The following is a 17,500-nucleotide window of genomic DNA, read 5'->3' as shown; positions in this document are numbered from 1 at the left end:
TTTGAGCTTCCTCAGCTGCCGGAGGAAGAACATCCTTTGCTGGGCCTTCTTGATGAGGGAGCTGATGGTTGGCTCCCACTTCAGGTCCCGGGTGATGGTGGTGCCCAGGAAGCGGAAGGAGTCCGTGATGGTGATGGGGGAGTCCATAAGGGCAAGGGGGGGCAAAGGGGCTGTGACTTTCCTGAAGTCCACAATCATCTCCACTGTCTTCTGAGCGTTCAGCTGCAGGTTGTTGTGTCCGCACCAGGACACCAGTCGAGCCACCTCCCTCCTGTAGGCAGTCTCATCGCCATTGGAGACGAGCCCGATGAGGGTGGTGTCATCCACAAACTTGATCAGCTTGACAGACTGGTGGCTTGAGGTGCAGCAGTTAGTGTACAGGGAGAAGAGGAGGGGGGGAGGACACAGCCCTGGGGTGATCCGGTGCTGATGGAGACAGTCCGAGACTCTTCCCCAGCCGCACATGCTGCCTCCGATCCGTCAGGAAGTGAGTGATCCACCTGCAGAGGGAGGCAGGCACACTGAGCTGGGACAGCTGGTCCTGTAGCAGAGCGGGGCGGATGGTGTTGAATGCAGAGCTGAAGTCCACCAACAGGATCCTCGCGTAGGTTCCCGGGGAGTCCAGATGCTGCAGGATGGAGTGAAGGGCCAGGTTGACCGCGTCGTCCACAGATCTGTTGGCTCTGTAGGCGAACTGCAGTGGATCCAGGAGAGGGGAAAACTCTGGAAAACATGAAAACTCTGCCTTCATTTGTGCTTTTCAGGTACGATACGAGCTGACCGTGTTTCAGTCTGCGGATGCCGACATCAGCGGTCTGAGGAAAGTCTTGGATGACCTGACTCCAATCCGGTCTGACCTGGAAATGCAGGTGGACAGTCTGAAGGATGAGCTTCCACATCAAGGATCCATGAGGAAGTGAAATTGGTGAAACGCACCAGTGCAAAGAGGCAGAGGTGAGATCAGGTTGTGTCTGCAGGATCTGCAGGCAGCCAGAGCCCGGATGGGAGGGAAGGTCACCGTAGAGGAGGACGCCAGGAAGGGCAAAGAGCTGGAGCCCTGGTTCCAGACCATGGTGAGACCAGGTCTACAGGGTGATTTTTGTGAAATCAGGTCATCACAAACTTTATCGGTTATTTTCTACAGACAACTGATGTGAAGAAAGAGGTCGTTCTGAGCACTGAGACGCTCCACACATCCAAGTCTGAGATCGGCGAGGTCAGGCGAACTCTTCAGAACCTGGAGATCCAACTCCAGACTCAGATCAGCAGATCAGACTCTGTCCTTCACCTTCTGACACCATCAAAAATGTTTGGACCAGTCAGAACATGAACAGAGATGGCAGGCCCGCTTTAGGATGGGGGGGTGGTAGTCCGGGTTCAAACACTAGTGCAGCTAGCTGCACATGTGTTATGGCCTGGAGTCAGGCCAGATGGGCCACAGGTGCTTCACACTCAAGTCTCACCTGGGGGACATCACCAACAGAAAGACGCCGTTGGGGCAACTCTGGCTGAGACCAAGCACAGGTACAGCAACATGCTAGCAGGCTGCCGGGGTCAGCTGTCCCAGCTCAGGGCTGACCTGGAGAACCAGAAGTTCCGGTACTCACAGCTTCTGGACATCAAGACAAGACTGGAGCTGGAGATCGCAGAGTACCAGAGGCTGCTGGGGGGCGACTTTAACGGGTCAATAATTTGAATATTCGTTTCAGATCAATAAAAACTCAACGAGGACGGTAGAAACAAAGTTCTCTCTGCTGTGTCTCTGCAGAACCTGCAGGACCTCTGAGGTTGTGACCATTGTTGTCCACAGGAAGTGGACCCCTTCAGAAGAGTGGTGACCTTCAACAGTTAGAGCCAACAAACCCAGACAAAGAGGGGGGGATTCTATCTTCAATAAAACCAGAGCAGAAATATCTGATCGCTCATCATTTTGGTCTGTGAAAGAACGAATGAAACAGTGATTGTTTGAATGAATGAATGAATGAATGAATGAATGAATGAATGAATGAATGAATAGTAGAAACTCCAAAACTGGGCTGGGTCAGATTCCTGGGTCTCTCCACAACCCTCTTGCTAGTCTGAATCACCACAGTGAACTGTCTGCTAGCCTGCATTAGTTAGCATTTAGCTTCTTCCATTAACTCTGGTTGTTAATTACAAAGACAACTTCAAACATGAGGATCAGATACTGATTAAGTTTCAGCACTGGTTCCTGTTTATGTTCAACCTGTTCTGACTACAACTGCTGAAGTTCATAGAAACACATTGAAGATAAGAGGCAGATTTATGTCGAAACAGTAAAAACTGTCCGGTATTATATTTACATTTGGGATGTTCATGAAACTCTGAGTCTAATCTAGTCTGGTCCGGTCCAGTTGGGCCCAGCATAATCTATTCTAGGCCAGTCTAGGCTAGGCTAGGCCAGGCCAGGCTAGGCTAGGCCAGTCTAGGCTAGGCTAGGCCAGGCCAGGCTAGGCTAGGCCAGGCCAGGCCAGGCTAGGCCAGTCTAGGCCAGGCCAGGCCAGGCTAGGCTAGGCCAGTCTAGGCTAGGCCAGGCCAGGCCAGGCCAGGCCAGGCCAGGCCAGGCCAGGCCAGGCCAGGCCAGGCTAGGCTAGGCCAGGCTAGGCTAGGCCAGGCTAGGCTAGGCCAGGCCAGGCCAGGCTAGGCTAGGCCAGGCCAGGCTAGGCCAGGCCAGGCCAGGCCAGGCCAGGCCAGGCCAGTCTAGGCTACGCCAGGCTAGGCTAGGCTAGGCCAGGCCAGGCTAGGCTAGGCCAGGCCAGTCTAGGCTAGGCTAGGCTAGGCCAGGCCAGGCTAGGCCAGGCCAGGCCAGGCCAGGCTAGGCTAGGCTGGTCTACAGTAGTAAAGTCAGACAGGTCCGTTTCAGTTCATCAGACAGGTTTTATTGGTGTAATCTGACAACGGTAACTGATCAGCATCTTAGATTTTGATTCTCCCATCACTTTTCTTCGACAATTTCCTTGGTGACAATCAGGACTTTGGAAGTTGAACTAGATGGACTAGAAGAAAACAGAGAGGTATTGTTAGTGTGTCTGGGCTGAAGGTGGAGTTGAAGGCTCTGAGGACACTCACAGGTACACCTGTCCTTCCAGCAGTCGGTGGTACTCAGCGATCTCCCGCTCCAGCCTGGTCTTGGTATCCAGCAGGATCTGGTAGTCCTGGCTCTGACGCTCCAGGTCGGTCCTCAGCTGGGCCAGCTGGTCCTCCAGAGTAAGGACCTGCCTCTGGTAGCCAGCCAGCATGTTAGCATAGCGGATTTTGGTGTCCTCAAGCGTTCCTTCCACAGATGCTTTCTGATGGCAAAGACAGAGAAACATCATGAGCTTCAGCTACCACTGAGAAAAGTGAGGTGTCCTCTGGAGACCCACCATGCTGAGCTGCGATTGAAGTTCGATCTCCAGGCCTTGTAGGGTACGTTTGACCTCTGTGATCTCAGAGCGTGAAGACTGAAGAGTCTCAGTGTGTACGGCAACTTCCTTGTTCAGTTCATCAGTCTAGAAGAGGAACCAGAACAAACCAGAACTGATGAGAGCAGCCTAAAGATACCTCACATAACTCCGCCTCCTCAGCTTTTCCCACCTTAGCCTGGAACCAGTTCTCCACATCTCTTCGGTTCTTGTTGGCGACGGTCTCGTAGTGTTCTCTGATTGAGGCCATGACAGAGGACAGGTCCTCCTGAGCGGGAGCGTCAACCTCCACGTTCACCTGACCTCCCATTTGAGAGCGCATAGCCAGAAGATCCTGAAAAATGACAAGAATGTCAGCAATAAAGACGGAATTTGTCATTCTAACGGTGGTTTTGATGTGGATGGTGTCTGAGTTCTGTATGGGTGGTTGTTGATCCTTGTTGTGGTGCACACCTCCTCGTGGTTCTTCTTCAGATGCAAGAGTTCCTCCCTCAGTGCTTCGATCTGCATCTCCAGGTCAGACCTTCCCAGAGTCAGCTCGTCCAGTAGCCTCCTCAGCCCAGCGATGTCGGCCTCCACAGACTGACGCATGACCAGCTCGTTCTCATACCTGCAGGAGAACATCAGCAAAAGTGAGGAGGACCTCAGACTTTTAGCCAGTGTGTAATAGTAGTAATGGCTTGGATCCAGGAACATGGAATTCAAATTCAGCCTTTGCTGAACTAGTTCTACAAGGTCGGACACACCCTCCCCCACCATATGTTCTCCTTCACTCAACGTGCGATGAAAACAAACAAACAATGAAAACTGAAGAGCCAGTGATGGAATCATCTCAGTCCGAAGACTGAGGTGATTCGGTGCAGCAGGGGACTCACTTGGTTTTGAAGTCGTCGGCAGCCAGTTTGGCGTTGTCCACGGCCAGGTACAGAGCACCGTTGCTGCGGGTGGCATCCAAGATCTGGATGGACAGGGAAGGAACAGGTGCTTCAGGGCGTGGTTGCTCCTGGATTCATCCACTTCTGAAATGGGCTTACCTTGTTCTGCAGGTCGTGGATTGTGATCTGGTGCGCGGAGCTGTCGTGGGACTTGGGCATGGCCTTGCTCTCCAGGAACTGTTTGATCTTCAGCTCCAGGTCAGCATTGGCCAACTCCAGCATGCGCACCTTCTCCAGGTAGTTGGCCAAGCGGTCGTTCAGGTTCTGCATGGTCATCTTCTCATTGGCGGAGACGTTGACGGCGTCGGCCAGATTGAAGCCAGAAGAAGCAGAGGAGAACGAGCCACCAGATGAGAAGCTCCTGGCACCTTTGGTGGCAGAGATGCGCACGCCGCTGCCTCCGGCACCACCGTACACGCTGGGGGCCCGGCTGGAGCCCAGGCGGGCGCTGCTGGAGTAGACGACGGAGCGGGCGAAGGACATGATGACCGCTGACTCTGGCAGAGGAGAGAATGAAGCCCAGCTGTGGCCCGGCTGCTTTTATGGCAGCCCCCACCCCAGACTCGGGCCCTGCCAGCCAATCGGAGCAGGAATGTTTAGCCCCTCCAGCCTGGATGGAAGAATGTGGCTCAGGTGGATCCCCTCCCCCTCTCAGAACCCAGGGAAGTTGGCCTGCAGGTTGAGATCCGCCTGCGTTCCAAAAACTGGTTACCTGTGCAAACCAACCACAGACTCTTTGACCAGCCCTCAGAGATTGGACTGTCGGGTCACAGCAGAACAGGGGACCAGAGCGGACCCTCACTCAAGAACCTGAGTCCGTCGGTTCACAGGTGACCACTGACTGTTGCTCATGAGGCACACCTGCAGAAGACAGCACTCAGGTGATCAGAGGCCGGAGGAGCCTGAGGCCTGAGGAGAGCTGAGCCAACACTGGAGGCCACGTTCCTGTGAGGGTTGGAACCGGAGAGACGGGTCCAGTTACAGGAAACCTGGAACCGGCTGAAAACTCCCAATCACAATAAAAACGATCTCTGGTGCAGGTGAAGATTAAAGCCTCCAACTCCACAAATAATAACAAGAAAATACAAACGAGTAAAAGCAACAGTGATTGGTCGAATGTCACCTGATGTGGGATTAAAGTGAAGGGGCGACCTCAGTGTGTGTGTGTGTGTGTGTGTGTGTGTGTGTGGGTGTGGGTGTGGTTAGTCTGTCTGTTAGTGTGTGTGTGTGTGTGTGTGTGTGTGGGTGTGTGTGTGTGTGTGGGTGGGTTAGTGTGTGTGTGTGTGTGTGTGGGTGTGTGTTACTGTGTGTGTTAGTGTGTGTGTGTGTCTGTGTGTGTAGGTGTGTGTGTGTGTGTAAGTGTGTAGGGTTTGTGTGTGTGTGTATAGGTGTGTGTGTTTGTGTGTGTGTATGTGTGTAGGTATGTTTAACCTTTACATCTACTTTATCTCACCTGTCAGTTAAAACACGCCTCAGCACATCCACCAATCACAGCCCCTCCTCCAGGTATGCAGAGGTCAGAGGTCAGAGCATCACCTGTGGCAACATGAAGAGGAGGGAGGTGTGTGTGTGTGTGTGTGTGTGTGTGTGTAGGTGTGTGTATGCGTGTGTGTGTGTGTGTGTGTGTCAGGATGCTTCAGACGATCCCAAACCTCAAAAACCAGATAAGAAACAGAGAGTGTGTGTGTGTGTGTAGGTGTGTGTGTGTGTGTGTGTGTAGGTGTGTGTGTAGGTGTGTGTGTGTGTGTGGGTCACCTATGTTTATATGTCTTTTCCATCCCCCCCCCCCCAAACTCAGCTTGTTTGTTCGCCTCCGGCTGATTTTATATAACCGGTTGAGTTTGGGGGCGGAGCCTCACGGCCCTGCAGGTAGCTCAGGTGTGGCTGGAGAAAATGTTGAGATATGAAGGAGAAACATGTGTCAAAGATTCATTTATTCATTTCACCTGTGGAAGGTCACACACACACACACACACACAGACAGACACACACATACGAACACACAAACACACATATGAACACACACAGACACACATACGAACACACAAACACACATATGAACACACACAGACACACATATGAACACACACAAACACACACGAACACACAGACACTCACACTAACAGACACACGCACAGACACACGCACAGACACACGCACACACACTAACACACAAACACACATACGAACAAACACAGACACACATACGAACACACACACAGACACACATATGAACACACACACTAACAGACACACGCACAGACACACACTAACACACAGACACACATACGAACACACACAGACACACATACGAACACACAGACACACACATGAACACACACACAGACACACATATGAACACACACACAGACACACATATGAACACACACACAGACACACATACAAACAAACAGACATATGAACCTACACACACAGACACACACTAACACACAAACACAGACGAACACACACAGACACACACACACACACACACAAACACACATCTGAACCTAAACACACAGACACACATACTAACGCACGCACACACAGAGTGTTGTTTATTTTTTAACCAAAGTCTCTGAACTGAAAGTGTGAAGTTGTGTTGATTAATCTGAAGCTTTATGGTCAAAACTTCTCGATGTTTTTGGTTTTTTAACGCAACTTTGGATCTTGCAGTTTTACCGCCTCTGTGAGGACTTCTTAGGGTCTGGCGCCCCCTGCTGGTCACACACCGTCACCACAGTTCGTTAAATTAATCTTCAAGCTTGTTTTAGAGTTTAAATCTGGAATCAGAGCTCGCGGATTACTGTCAATAAAGAGTGTGTAAGTGTTCCCCGTGGAGCTGCGGCACCAGAAGGTTCGGTCTGAGCAGAGGCATCCAGATCCAGGTTGATCCAGATCCAGGTTGATCCAGATCCAGGCTGTTCCAGATCCAGGTTGATCCCGATCCAGGTTGATCCAGATCCAGGTTGATCCAGATCCAGGCTGTTCCAGATCCAGGTTGATCCAGATCCAGGTTCTACAGATCAAATATTGTTTGTGATTCCGGATCTGTCCAGCGGGGCTCACTGGCCGCCCCGTGACGTCATCTGCAGCCTAAGCGCAGGTAGCAGCGCCGTCTGCGCATGCGTGGTAGCTTCACGGTTGACATGTACGTCGTTATATATTCACGGACGCTTCTGTGTGTTTGAGGGTCCGAACACTCTCCGAACAGCTCGGTTCGGTGTGATGGAGAACCGCAGAGATCCGGTGAGTCCGGCGAGTGTGCTGTGCGGTGTGAAGCCGAAGACGTCGCCTCTGCTTCGGCCGCAGTGTCGGAGATTCCCGCTGACAGAAAGTCCTGCTGGAACTCCAACAGAACCTGAAACCGAACCTACGCCACTCAGATTAGGATGAATGTCTTTAACAAAAGCATCACTCGGCATTTGATCGGCTTCTGTGCTTTAATATCGATCCTCCGATCCAGTTTAAATGCTTCAATGACCCAAAAGACAACCTGATGACCGACCAGCGTGTTCGTCCGCAGGTTCTGTGGGGGTTTCGGGGACGGTTCGATCGGGTCAGAACACTTCCTGAGCAGAAAATGTTTTGATGAATAAGATGGAGTCTAAAGTGCGGACGTTGCCCGTCTCCAGGCCGAGCGCCCATGCAGGAGGAGGTGGGACTCCTTCGGGATGCTGGACGGGCTGGAGGAGGAGCAGAGCAGCTGCAGCAGCCGGAGCCGGAGCAGCACGGGGAGCAGCGCCTCCAGCCTGGAGGACAGTGATGAGGAGGAGCTGGGGGGAGGAAGGCTGGCGCAGCTCACCTCCCCCTTCACTCTCATCAAGACGAACGGACAGGTGTACACCTGCCCCGGACAGACAGGCCTGGGTCAGTCACCATCAGCTGCCCCATTCCTACAGACGTGGATTCATCCGCCGCAAAAAATAGTCCCATTAAATGTCCACTGAGGTCCAGAGCTGGAATGTCCTGCCTGCTCTGACTGTGAACCGTCTGATGGTGTGTGTGTGTGTTTTCGCAGCCACCTGTGAGATGTGTGGGATGGTGGGGGTCCGGGACGCTTTCTACAGTAAAACCAAGCGGTTCTGCAACGTTTCCTGTTCTAGAAGCTTCTCCTCCAACTCCAAGAAAGCCAGTGTCCTCGCCCGGCTGCAGGTAGAGCCCGCCAAAATGGACCCCTCACCACACACACACACACACACACACACACACACACACACACACACACACACACACACACACACACCAGCTCCTGACCTTAGCCATCATACCTAAAGACCTGACCCTGACCCTGACCCTGACCCTGAACACGGTCCGAACCTTTGAAGTTCTGAGGACCAGACAAGATGTCCTCTCCTCTTGAAAATGTCCTCGCTTTGCAAGTAAAATATATATTAAAAACACACTCTCACACAGGAAGTGGTGAGATAGATGCCGTATTTGTCTCTTAAAGGGGAGGCCACCAACGAAGAAGTCCAGGGTTCTGCTCAAACACCCAGTGACCACCAAACTGGGGACCAGTCCTCAGAACCAAAGCTGTCAGCAGGGCGGCGCCAGGAAGAGCGGTGAGCGTCCTCCACAGGCTGCTGGCAGCTTCCAGGAAAACACACACACACACTCACTCACACTCACACACATACACATACAATACACACACACGCACACACACACACACACACACATACACACACACACGCACACTCACACACACACTGATCCTGAGCCTGTTGTACTTCTGACCAAGTGCCGCTGGAGGGATTTGATTGGGGCCGTTACCTTGGAGACGGAGAGATGACTGGAGCACCAGTCAGCTGCTTCAAACACGTGAGAGACACACACACACACACACACACACACACGCACACACCTACCTTCAGCATCTGCTCGCTCTCCATCTGCTCTCCGGGTTGTTCAGGTGTCCATGGCAACGGCGTGGGCCGCTGTCAGTGAAGGGGTCCGGCTGGAGGTTCCCAACAGTGACAGCGGTCTGACCATGAAGGTTTACTGGATCGCTGGGATCATCAAACTGGCCGGTCCGAACACGTCGCACACCTGATGACGCCACGGTCAGAAGTGGCCGTGCTGACGGCTGCTGCTGGTGTCCCCTGTCCAGGGTTCGAGGCCCTGCTACGCTACGAAGGTTTCGACGGTGACTCCAGCAGAGATTTCTGGCTCCACTTGTGTGTTCCTGACATCCACCCAGTGGGCTGGTGCGCCTCCGGAGGACAACCGCTGGTTCCCCCTCAGAGTGAGACCCCCTCGGTCCAGACCAGGAGCGATCTCACCTGCGAGACCTTCAACCTTCACTCTGTGTGTGTGTGGGTGGGTGGGTGTGTGTGTGTGTGTGCGTGTGGGTGTGGGTGTGCGTGTGGGTGTGTGTGTGTGTGTGTGTGGGTGGGGTGTGGGTGTGTGTGTGTGTGTGTGTGGGTGGGGTGTGCGTGTGGGTGTGCGTGTGGGTGTGGGTGTGCGTGTGGGTGTGTGTGTGTGTGTGTGGGTGGGTGTGGGTGTGTGTGTGTGTGTGTGGGTGGGTGTGCGTGTGGGTGTGTGTGTGTGTGTGTGTGGGTGTGCGTGTGTGTGCGCGTGTGCGTGTGCGTGTGGGTGTGCGTGTGTGTGTGTGTACAGGCCTCCTTCACAAGTTCAGCAACTGGAGGACGTTCCTGATCAAAAGGCTGACAGGATCCAAAACCCTCCCACCTGATTTCTCCTCACAGGTGTGACACACAAACCTCTCCTCTCTTAGTGACGCTCAGCTGTCAATCACCTGTGTTGCCTTCAGGTGCAGGACAGCCTGCATGTTCCCTTTAAGAGGCAGATGAGGGTGGAGGTGGTGGATAAAACTCACCTGTGTCGGACTCGGGTGGCATTGGTTGAACAGGTGAGGAACACACAGGCTGAATTACACCTGTGCAGAGTTAACGTACGTGTGTGTGTGCGTGTGTGTGTGTGTGTGTGTGTGTGTGTGTGTGCGCGCGCGAGCGCTGCAGGTCATCGGAGGTCGTCTTCGCCTGGTGTACGAGGAGAGCGCAGATGGGACGGATGACTTCTGGTGTCACATGTACAGCCCCCTGATCCACAACATCGGGTGGTCGCGGTCCATCGGGCACCGCTTCAAACGCTCAGGTGAGACATCGACGAATGCACAGGTGACGCACACGATGCAGCTTTACATTCGGGCGTGACTGGGGACTGCTTCCAGATGTGCTGACAATGCTGGACGGTCAGGTGAACGCTCCTGGGCAGCTGTTTGCTAAGGTGAGAGACTCACCTGTGGCCACCGCCGGGGGGCGCTGTTTGACTGTCACAGTGCTGGAGTCCTGTGTTTGTACCTGGACAGGTGAGGGAGGTGGACCAAAGCAGCGCCTGGTTTAATGAGGGCATGAAGCTGGAGGCCATCGACCCCCTCAACCTGTCCTCCATCAGCGTAGCCACCGTCAGAAAGGTGAGCAGCGACCAGGGCCCGGTGGGGGCCCGGTGGGGGCCTGGTGGGGGCCCGGTAGGGGCCCGGTAGGGGCCTTGGCAGGGGCCTGGTGGGGGCCCGGTAGGGGCCTTGGTAGGGGCCTGGTGGGGGCCCGGTGGGGGCCCGGTGGGGGCCCCCGTCAGACCACCTGCCAATTCTGTCTTCCAGGTCCTGGCTGACGGTTACCTGATGGTCGGCATCGATGGCTCCGAGGCCGCCGACGGCTCCGACTGGTTCTGTTACCACTGCACGTCGCCGTCCATCTTCCCGTCGGGCTTCTGTGAGATCAACAACATTGACCTGACGCCCCCCAGAGGTAGAACCGGCCCCCTCCAGCCCGCATACCAAGCCATCGCTTGTAATTCCACCCGTTGCCTTTAGAGACAGCGCGTCACATGACACAGCAAGCGAACATCGGCCCAAACGTCTGCTGGGCTGTTGCAGAGCTTCAACCCCAAATCAAAGAGCTGTGTTCCACCTGCCAGGTTACACCAACCTGCCCTTCAGATGGTTCCAGTACCTGAAGGACACCAAGTCTGTGGCAGCTCCCGTCAACCTTTTCAACAAGGTGACACCGGTGCCGGACTCGACTCCTCGCCGGGACCGGGTCAGGAATTCTGGAGTGCCCATGAGCAGAGGTGTGTTGACCACAGTCCTCTCTGTTGTCAGGAGGTCCCTGACCACGGTTTCCGTCCTGGTATGAAGCTGGAGGCCGTGGACCTCATGGAGCCCAGGCTCGTCTGCGTTGCCACAGTAACACAGATCATCCACAGGTTGCTACGGATACACTTTGATGGCTGGGAGGACGAGTACGACCAGTGGGTGGACTGTGAATCACCTGACCTGTATCCAGTCGGCTGGTGCCAACTGACTGGATACCAGCTGCAGCCCCCTGCTGTTAGTACAGGTAAATACAGGTAACACACATCAGATACACACACTCGGATACACACACACACACACACGCATGTTTACTGAGGAAGAAACAGTTTCAACCTCCCAAATCTCCGTCTGCACGTGTGTGTTGTGTTTTCAGGCGTCAGGGACCCTCAGACAGCGCCCAAACAGAGGAGGAGGTCTCATCAGTACAGAGGACAAAAGAAAAGTTGGTCTCATTTCATTCACCTTTGTCGCTACGACAACGTTCCATGTTTTGATCTTCTATGGTCTGCAGAGAGGAGGTTGCCGGGCGGCAGGCGTCCTGTCAGTCAGTCTGGCGCCATGGTAACCGAGGTTCCCAGAATCCTGTCTGGAGAAGAGAACGGAGCGTCACCACCCTCCCCTGCCTCAGCGTCCCAGCTGCCAACGGCACCTCCAGACCCCACAGGTACACAAATCCTGGGTGGTAGCGTTAGCGTTAGCGTTAGCTCGGGTGCTATCAGCCAGCACACTGGCGACGCTGCGGGTGGAAATGATGTGACTTTGTCCAGCGTCACAGAGCAGAGAGGACAACGTGGACGGAAGTCAAACATCTGGTGGAACCAAGGCCAGCGGCCCGTCCCAGCCAGCGCTCACCACCCAGTAGGAACCAGCCCCGTCCATCCAGAGCCTCGCTGGGGTGTGGTGGTCACCGGACACACGGAGCGCCCTTCAGAATCCCTCCGTGGTGGCGTGACCAGGAACACGCTACCTGACGCCAAGACACAAAAGCAGCATTGATCATCTTGTTGCTCCGTTTCTCACAAAAGGCTTTTTTATTGTGAATTTTTTACATGCTGGGTGGGTGTGTGTGTGTGTGTGTGTGTGTGTGTGTGCGTGTGTGTGTGTGTGTAAAGAAATGAAGCTGTTAGCGAGCTCACACTCATATGAAATAAAATACTTTTATTTGACTTTTTTGGTGAATCGTATATATTATCCATAAAAGGACCTCCTAGCCCTGTTAGCATTAGCGCCCCCTAATGGACCAATAACATACAAGAGAAAAGTTCTGTAGCACCTTTATTGTAGGGAATGATTTGTTTATGTTAGCATGTTAGCTCCAGGCTAATGATGTTTAGAACAGGACTGGCTAGAAGAGAAATGGTGTCAGACGGCTCACCTGGACAGACCTCACCTGAGCCACGTAGCACCTGAGCTCCCTTCAGGTAGAATTATCTTGAACCGTAATGTTGACGTCACTCGTCCTCCAGACAGGTCATGTGACAGGTTGTCCTCTTTGATCTGTGGTGGATCTTGTCAGTGAGGGCCTCAATGTTTCTGCTCAGGTGGTGGAGGCTGAGACCCGGATTGGCTCAAACCACCTGTTGGATTTCGTGCTGTGACCCCACAGTGACCTTTGACCTGTGAAGCCATGGATGGATCAAGTGTCCATCCCCTCTGTCCTGCTTTGCATCCTCTTCTTCACAGCAGAAGCCTTCATTCTTCTCCAACTACATCATAAATCTCCTCCCAGAGCTTCCTCTGGAGCCTGGTAGCTCCATCCTCAGTGTCCCCCTGTCCCTCCTCTGGACATGTCCACAGCACCTCAGCCTGGCCTCTCTGGCCTCACCTCCAAACATCTAACCCGTGCTGATCATTGCTGATCCTCTCCATGTTCCTCCCAAAGAGAAGCTCCAGCTTCTTTATCTCTCCTCCCTGGAACTTCAGTGTCTGCCTCCTCTCCAGGACACACCTCCACCTCTAGCTCCTCCTGCACCTCTAGCTCCTCCTCCACCTCTAGCTCCTCCTCCACCCCCAGCCCCTCCTCCACCTCTAGCTCCACCTCCACCTGCTCTCTCTGCACACCTCCACCTCTCGCTTCTCCTCCACCTGCTCTCTGCACACCTCCACCCCCAGCCCCTCCTCCACCTCTACCTCCACCTGCTCTCTCTGCACACCTCCACCCCCAGCCCCTCCTCCACCTCTAGCTCCGCCTCCACCTGCTCTCTCTGCACACCTCCACCTTCAGCTCCTCCTCCACCTCCTCCTCCAGCTCATCACCTTTATTCCTCTGGAGGTGCCACAGCTCTGCAGGTCTCTTGTTCCTCCAGAGCTTCTTGGTTCCTCAGACATTCTCTCATCCTCCAACATGTGTCACATGATTCCATCACCAGGACATTTGTGCTTTAGGCTGCAGGAAGGTGAAGCTTTTGTTTTGGCAATAAAATAGTTGGAAGGAAACTTTAGTTTGACTTCTTTATTTTCATCTTTCACAAAAGTTTCTTTCATCAACCTGTAGAATATCTTTGATGTTTCCGCATGCTAACCAGTGTGTTAGCATTGTTAGCATTATCTCAGTGTCACAACTGAAGCAGTTAAACAGAATTGTTACCAAAAGTTTGACAACTGAGCGATCAGACAGGTGAGAGAGGCCAAAGGTAAGATGGGCGGAGCCTGAGGGTCACTCATAGAGCCAGGCCTGAGCGCAGGACGTGTACGACACCAGCTCCTCAGGTTTGAACCACAGGTTGATCTCAGCCTTGGCGTTCTCCAGCGTGTCGCTGCCGTGGACAATGTTCCTGACAGGAGGACAGTTGGTGAAGCTTGAAGGTCTTCAGGCGTCACAGAACTCACGAGATGACAGTTATTCCAACAATCGAGAAGCTTCAAAGAATCCTCCAAATGTCCCAAACTACACAGGTTATGTTGTGGTGTGTGTGTGTGCATGTGGACTCACCTGCCGATGTCGATACACAGATCTCCACGGATGCTGCCTGGTCTGGACTCAGCTGGGTTCGTCTCTCCCAGCATCATCCGGCCCAGTTTCACAATGTTCTGCCCCTCCCACACCTGAAGACACGCCCACACTTATGCTGTGTGTGTGTGTGTGTGTGTGTGTGTGTGTGTGTGCGTTACCATGGCCAACACAGGTCCAGAGGACATGTATTTGCAGAGTCCCTCATAGAAGGGTTTGTCCTTCAGGTCCAGGTAGTGGTTCTTCATGTGCTCCTCAGAAGCCTGATCAAAGATATCAGCTGTGATATTTGAGCTGAATCACAATCAAATTTAAAATGTTCATTTACTTAATTAAATGAAACCGGATTTTCTAAAACCGGAATCTCGCTCATTTCTGAGTGAACGTCCAGAATCGCTCTGCGTGGCAGATGAAGCAGCGGTTGCCATGGTTACCTGCATGAACTTGGCAGCGACCAGCCTGAAGCCGCGCTGCTCGAAGCGTTTGATGATCTCGCCACACAGTCCTCTCTGGACGCCATCGGGCTTCACGGCGATGAAGGTGCGCTGCATGCTGGGAAGGACAGAAACGTGCAGAAGCTGCTCGTGCGCGCGGCGCCCCCTGCTGGCGCGGGTGGCACGAGCTTTTAGCAACCGCTACTTTATCTGATTACAACAATTAATCTGATTACTTCAGTCTCATTTCCAGACAGAGTTGAGGCAGTTCAATCTGAGGACGAAGGTGTGAAGCGTTCTGTGGTGGAAGCCCCGCCCCCTTGACCTCCACCACGTCCTCATTCTTCCACAAGTATCCTCCAAAAATAAACCCCCTTCATGAAGGAGCAGAGCTGCTGACGGCTGCAGCAGCCGAGCCGGTCACAGCCGGGGGGCGGGGCTTGCACGACAGCTGAGCGCGCACACGTGCACGACCAGCAAGATCGACCAAAAGGAGTTTTTCAAAGCTCAAACGGCAGAAAGTCGAAAGTTTGAAACTTCAGCATCACATTAATGTTTCCTCAGAGCTGAAAAATCGGAACTCTGAAGTCCGAGTTGAGAACAATTTATAATTTAAGCATCAATCATCGTCAGAAAACGAAATAAAAACGTGTTTTTACCTCCGTCTGAAGAAAAGAAGTTGAGAAGCCGAACAGCAGCGAAAAGAGGACGGCGACCCCCCCTCAGCGGCCGTATTTAAAGGCTGGGGGGGCGGGGCGATGCGGCGGCGGGGCGGGGCGACGCGAGGGGGTGTGTCTTCCACCGGATGAACTTTTATCCTTCAGAAAAGTTCCTGAGGAGACGTTTGAGATCCGCCGGGATGCTCGGGGGCGGGGCTTTGTGCTGACAGGTGACCCCCTTCTCCTGCTAATAACAGTTCTTGGAAACGTTTGATCGAGCAGGTGTTAGCATCCTTTGCTAGGACGCAGCTGCTAGAATCAATTAGCTGCCACATATGTGAGGGACCAACTGCTGTAAAAGTCACAAACGTCTGAATTGGATGTTTCTGCTTCACTTTATTCATTTGTGTGGAAGTTTGGTCGACATGAAACCGGTAGCCACCAGTTTTATTTCAGTGTTTGACAACAGAAAAGCAACATCGTTTCCTGAACATCCCTGAATCGCCAAAACAAACCGGACGTTACTAGAATCAAGTTAGTGATTCTTTTTTCTGCTCAAAATATGAACAGCTGCCATTTTTGTGTCATCTGATCAACTCGTTTATTCAGACCTGCAGCAATGTGACCTCCCAGGCTCCGCCCACCCAGGACACGCCCCATACATGCCCCTCCCACCCTGAGCTCCAATCGCATCGTCTGTATAGAAACAAGTCGTGATATTGAAGTAAACAACCACATTTTTACAAAAGTCAAAGCTGATAAAATGAGACTTTACAACGATCAGCAGTTCTTCCTCTGTACACAAAATCAACGCCTAATTCTTCCTCTGTGGTGCGTTAGCGCCACCTCTGCTCCCGCGCATAAATAGACTGTTAGCATCTGCACATTTACAGCTTTGAAATATCTACAGCTGCTTCCTGCCTGCCGTCACGCTTTGACCCGAAAGGCTCCAGAACCTCAGGCAGAGGCTGAGGAGCCTCCCTCCTGTTCTGGGACATCAGATCTGATCGCTTCAGAAACATTTAGGTGACATCGTCAGATCCTACGCCACAGCGGCTAAAGGCTAGCATTTGGAATTCTCCAATAGAATCAGTAGGACAAAAGGAAAGATAAAAGGTCAGCAGGTGCCTTTGATCTGAATATTAAACGAAAGTACTGTGACTGTGCTGACATCACTGGTGGGTGTGGCCTAAAACAGCAAATCTATGGAGTCGTTGACGGGTAGAAAACAGACGGCAGCTGTTCCACATTGTGGCAGCAGTAGTTTGGCAGCTAATGGAGGCCACACACACACACGCACACTCGCACACACGCACACACTCGCACACACACACACACTCGCACACACACACACACTCGCACACGCACACACTCGCACACACACACACACTCGCACACACTCGCACACACTCGCACACACACACACACTCGCACACACACACACACTCGCACACACTCGCACACGCACACACTCACACACGCACACACTCGCACACACACACTTCTGGATAGAAGGCGAAACGTCTTCAAGAGAAGAAACCCAGTCCAGTTGACAGAGAAAACTACCTTGGACACACACACACACACTCGCACACACACACACACTCGCACACACACACACACTCGCACACACACACACGTTTATTAACCACTATGCTTTATACCAAAATTTGCATTCGATTTTGGGCCTGGTGTGTTTTTACAATAGAAAACACTTTCTAGGATTTTTGTCCTGCCTCTTCATCTGTATTCTGGGATACTCTGGGATATTCCGGGATACTCTGGGATATTCCGGGATAGTCTGGGATATTCCAGGATATTCCAGGCTACTCCAGGATATTCCAGGATATTCCAGGGGCGCTCCTCCTCAGTCAGTACTTCTGTTGCCACAATGTCTGTAACTTCTTGATGACTGTAAATTTGTCTCTACATTTGTGCTTCACCCGGATGCAAAACTCCAAACAGGAAGTGGGGTTC

General features: G+C 52.9%; 4 protein-coding genes and 1 long non-coding RNA gene across 9 annotated transcripts in view; 2 read left to right on the top strand and 3 right to left on the bottom strand.

Moving 5' to 3' along the window:
* Nucleotides 1-653: 653 nt before the first annotated feature.
* LOC115249960 (uncharacterized) lies at nucleotides 654-1,907 on the top strand. Its single transcript, XR_003888562.1, has 3 exons — nucleotides 654-1,073; nucleotides 1,145-1,683; nucleotides 1,769-1,907. It is a non-coding gene; the product is annotated as an uncharacterized lncRNA (long non-coding RNA).
* A 971-nt stretch (nucleotides 1,908-2,878) lies between these two features.
* Nucleotides 2,879-4,901, bottom strand: LOC115249954 (keratin, type I cytoskeletal 13-like). The gene is made up of 7 exons (XM_029836672.1): nucleotides 4,460-4,901; nucleotides 4,301-4,383; nucleotides 3,879-4,035; nucleotides 3,598-3,759; nucleotides 3,387-3,512; nucleotides 3,091-3,311; nucleotides 2,879-3,017 (listed from the first exon to the last, which is right to left on the bottom strand). Exons 1-7 carry the CDS (start codon nucleotides 4,841-4,843, stop codon nucleotides 2,957-2,959), a joined length of 1,194 nt encoding a protein of 397 aa, XP_029692532.1. The 5' UTR covers nucleotides 4,844-4,901; the 3' UTR covers nucleotides 2,879-2,956.
* A 2,561-nt stretch (nucleotides 4,902-7,462) lies between these two features.
* LOC105419188 (MBT domain-containing protein 1-like) lies at nucleotides 7,463-12,568 on the top strand. 5 transcript variants are annotated; one of them, XM_029836650.1, is made up of 18 exons: nucleotides 7,463-7,609; nucleotides 7,996-8,230; nucleotides 8,382-8,515; nucleotides 8,814-8,925; nucleotides 9,105-9,184; nucleotides 9,276-9,393; nucleotides 9,474-9,608; nucleotides 9,983-10,071; nucleotides 10,137-10,235; nucleotides 10,345-10,480; nucleotides 10,557-10,612; nucleotides 10,695-10,799; nucleotides 10,986-11,133; nucleotides 11,201-11,385; nucleotides 11,487-11,724; nucleotides 11,854-11,922; nucleotides 11,992-12,144; nucleotides 12,256-12,568. In XM_029836650.1, exons 1-18 carry the CDS (start codon nucleotides 7,589-7,591, stop codon nucleotides 12,474-12,476), a joined length of 2,334 nt encoding a protein of 777 aa, XP_029692510.1. In that variant the 5' UTR covers nucleotides 7,463-7,588; the 3' UTR covers nucleotides 12,477-12,568. The 5 variants fall into 5 exon arrangements, with proteins under 5 accessions (XP_029692510.1, XP_029692509.1, XP_029692513.1 ...); XM_029836649.1 differs by lacking the exon at nucleotides 7,463-7,609 and adding an exon at nucleotides 7,768-7,919; XM_029836651.1 differs by lacking the exon at nucleotides 7,463-7,609 and adding an exon at nucleotides 7,775-7,919 and having other exon boundaries at nucleotides 11,303-11,385.
* Nucleotides 12,569-13,917: 1,349 nt separating this feature from the next.
* On the bottom strand, nucleotides 13,918-15,664 carry LOC115249957 (nucleoside diphosphate kinase B-like). Its single transcript, XM_029836677.1, has 5 exons — nucleotides 15,524-15,664; nucleotides 14,865-14,982; nucleotides 14,592-14,693; nucleotides 14,413-14,525; nucleotides 13,918-14,254 (listed from the first exon to the last, which is right to left on the bottom strand). Exons 2-5 carry the CDS (start codon nucleotides 14,979-14,981, stop codon nucleotides 14,137-14,139), a joined length of 450 nt encoding a protein of 149 aa, XP_029692537.1. The 5' UTR covers nucleotide 14,982; nucleotides 15,524-15,664; the 3' UTR covers nucleotides 13,918-14,136.
* A 1,499-nt stretch (nucleotides 15,665-17,163) lies between these two features.
* Nucleotides 17,164-17,500, bottom strand: part of rapgefl1 (Rap guanine nucleotide exchange factor (GEF)-like 1) — a 10,154-nt gene continuing 9,817 nt past the window's right edge. Inside the window, exon 16 of the mRNA XM_029836659.1 lies at nucleotides 17,164-17,500. This exon is cut by the window's right edge and continues 1,137 nt beyond it. The gene's annotated coding sequence lies outside the window, so the exon portion shown is untranslated.

The sequence above is a fragment of the Takifugu rubripes genome, chromosome 5 (genome assembly GCF_901000725.2).
Source record: "Takifugu rubripes chromosome 5, fTakRub1.2, whole genome shotgun sequence".
Classification (NCBI taxonomy): Eukaryota; Metazoa; Chordata; class Actinopteri; order Tetraodontiformes; family Tetraodontidae; genus Takifugu; species Takifugu rubripes.
Note: the sequence above shows the minus strand (reverse complement) of the source record. Positions and strands in the feature narration are given on the sequence as shown.

Bases quoted from the DNA above. Each gene is read 5' to 3' on its own strand.
- LOC115249957 (XM_029836677.1), bottom strand. From the start codon at position 14,981: ATGCAGCGCACCTTCATCGCCGTGAAGCCCGATGGCGTCCAGAGAGGA. The intron at 14,526-14,591 runs GTAACGCACACA...GCGTGTCTTCAG, and splicing joins CTGGACCTGTGTTGGCCATG to GTGTGGGAGGGGCAGAACAT. The intron at 14,255-14,412 runs GTGAGTCCACAT...TCCTCCTGTCAG, and splicing joins CTGTGTATCGACATCGGCAG to GAACATTGTCCACGGCAGCG.
- LOC105419188 (XM_029836649.1), top strand. From the start codon at position 7,860: ATGACCGACCAGCGTGTTCGTCCGCAGGTTCTGTGGGGGTTTCGGGGA. The intron at 8,231-8,381 runs GTCAGTCACCAT...GTGTTTTCGCAG, and splicing joins CCCCGGACAGACAGGCCTGG to CCACCTGTGAGATGTGTGGG. The intron at 11,386-11,486 runs GTGACACCGGTG...CTCTGTTGTCAG, and splicing joins CCGTCAACCTTTTCAACAAG to GAGGTCCCTGACCACGGTTT.
- LOC115249954 (XM_029836672.1), bottom strand. From the start codon at position 4,843: ATGTCCTTCGCCCGCTCCGTCGTCTACTCCAGCAGCGCCCGCCTGGGC. The intron at 4,384-4,459 runs GTAAGCCCATTT...CTGTCCATCCAG, and splicing joins TCCACGACCTGCAGAACAAG to ATCTTGGATGCCACCCGCAG. The intron at 4,036-4,300 runs GTGAGTCCCCTG...GTTCTCCTGCAG, and splicing joins GCCGACGACTTCAAAACCAA to GTATGAGAACGAGCTGGTCA.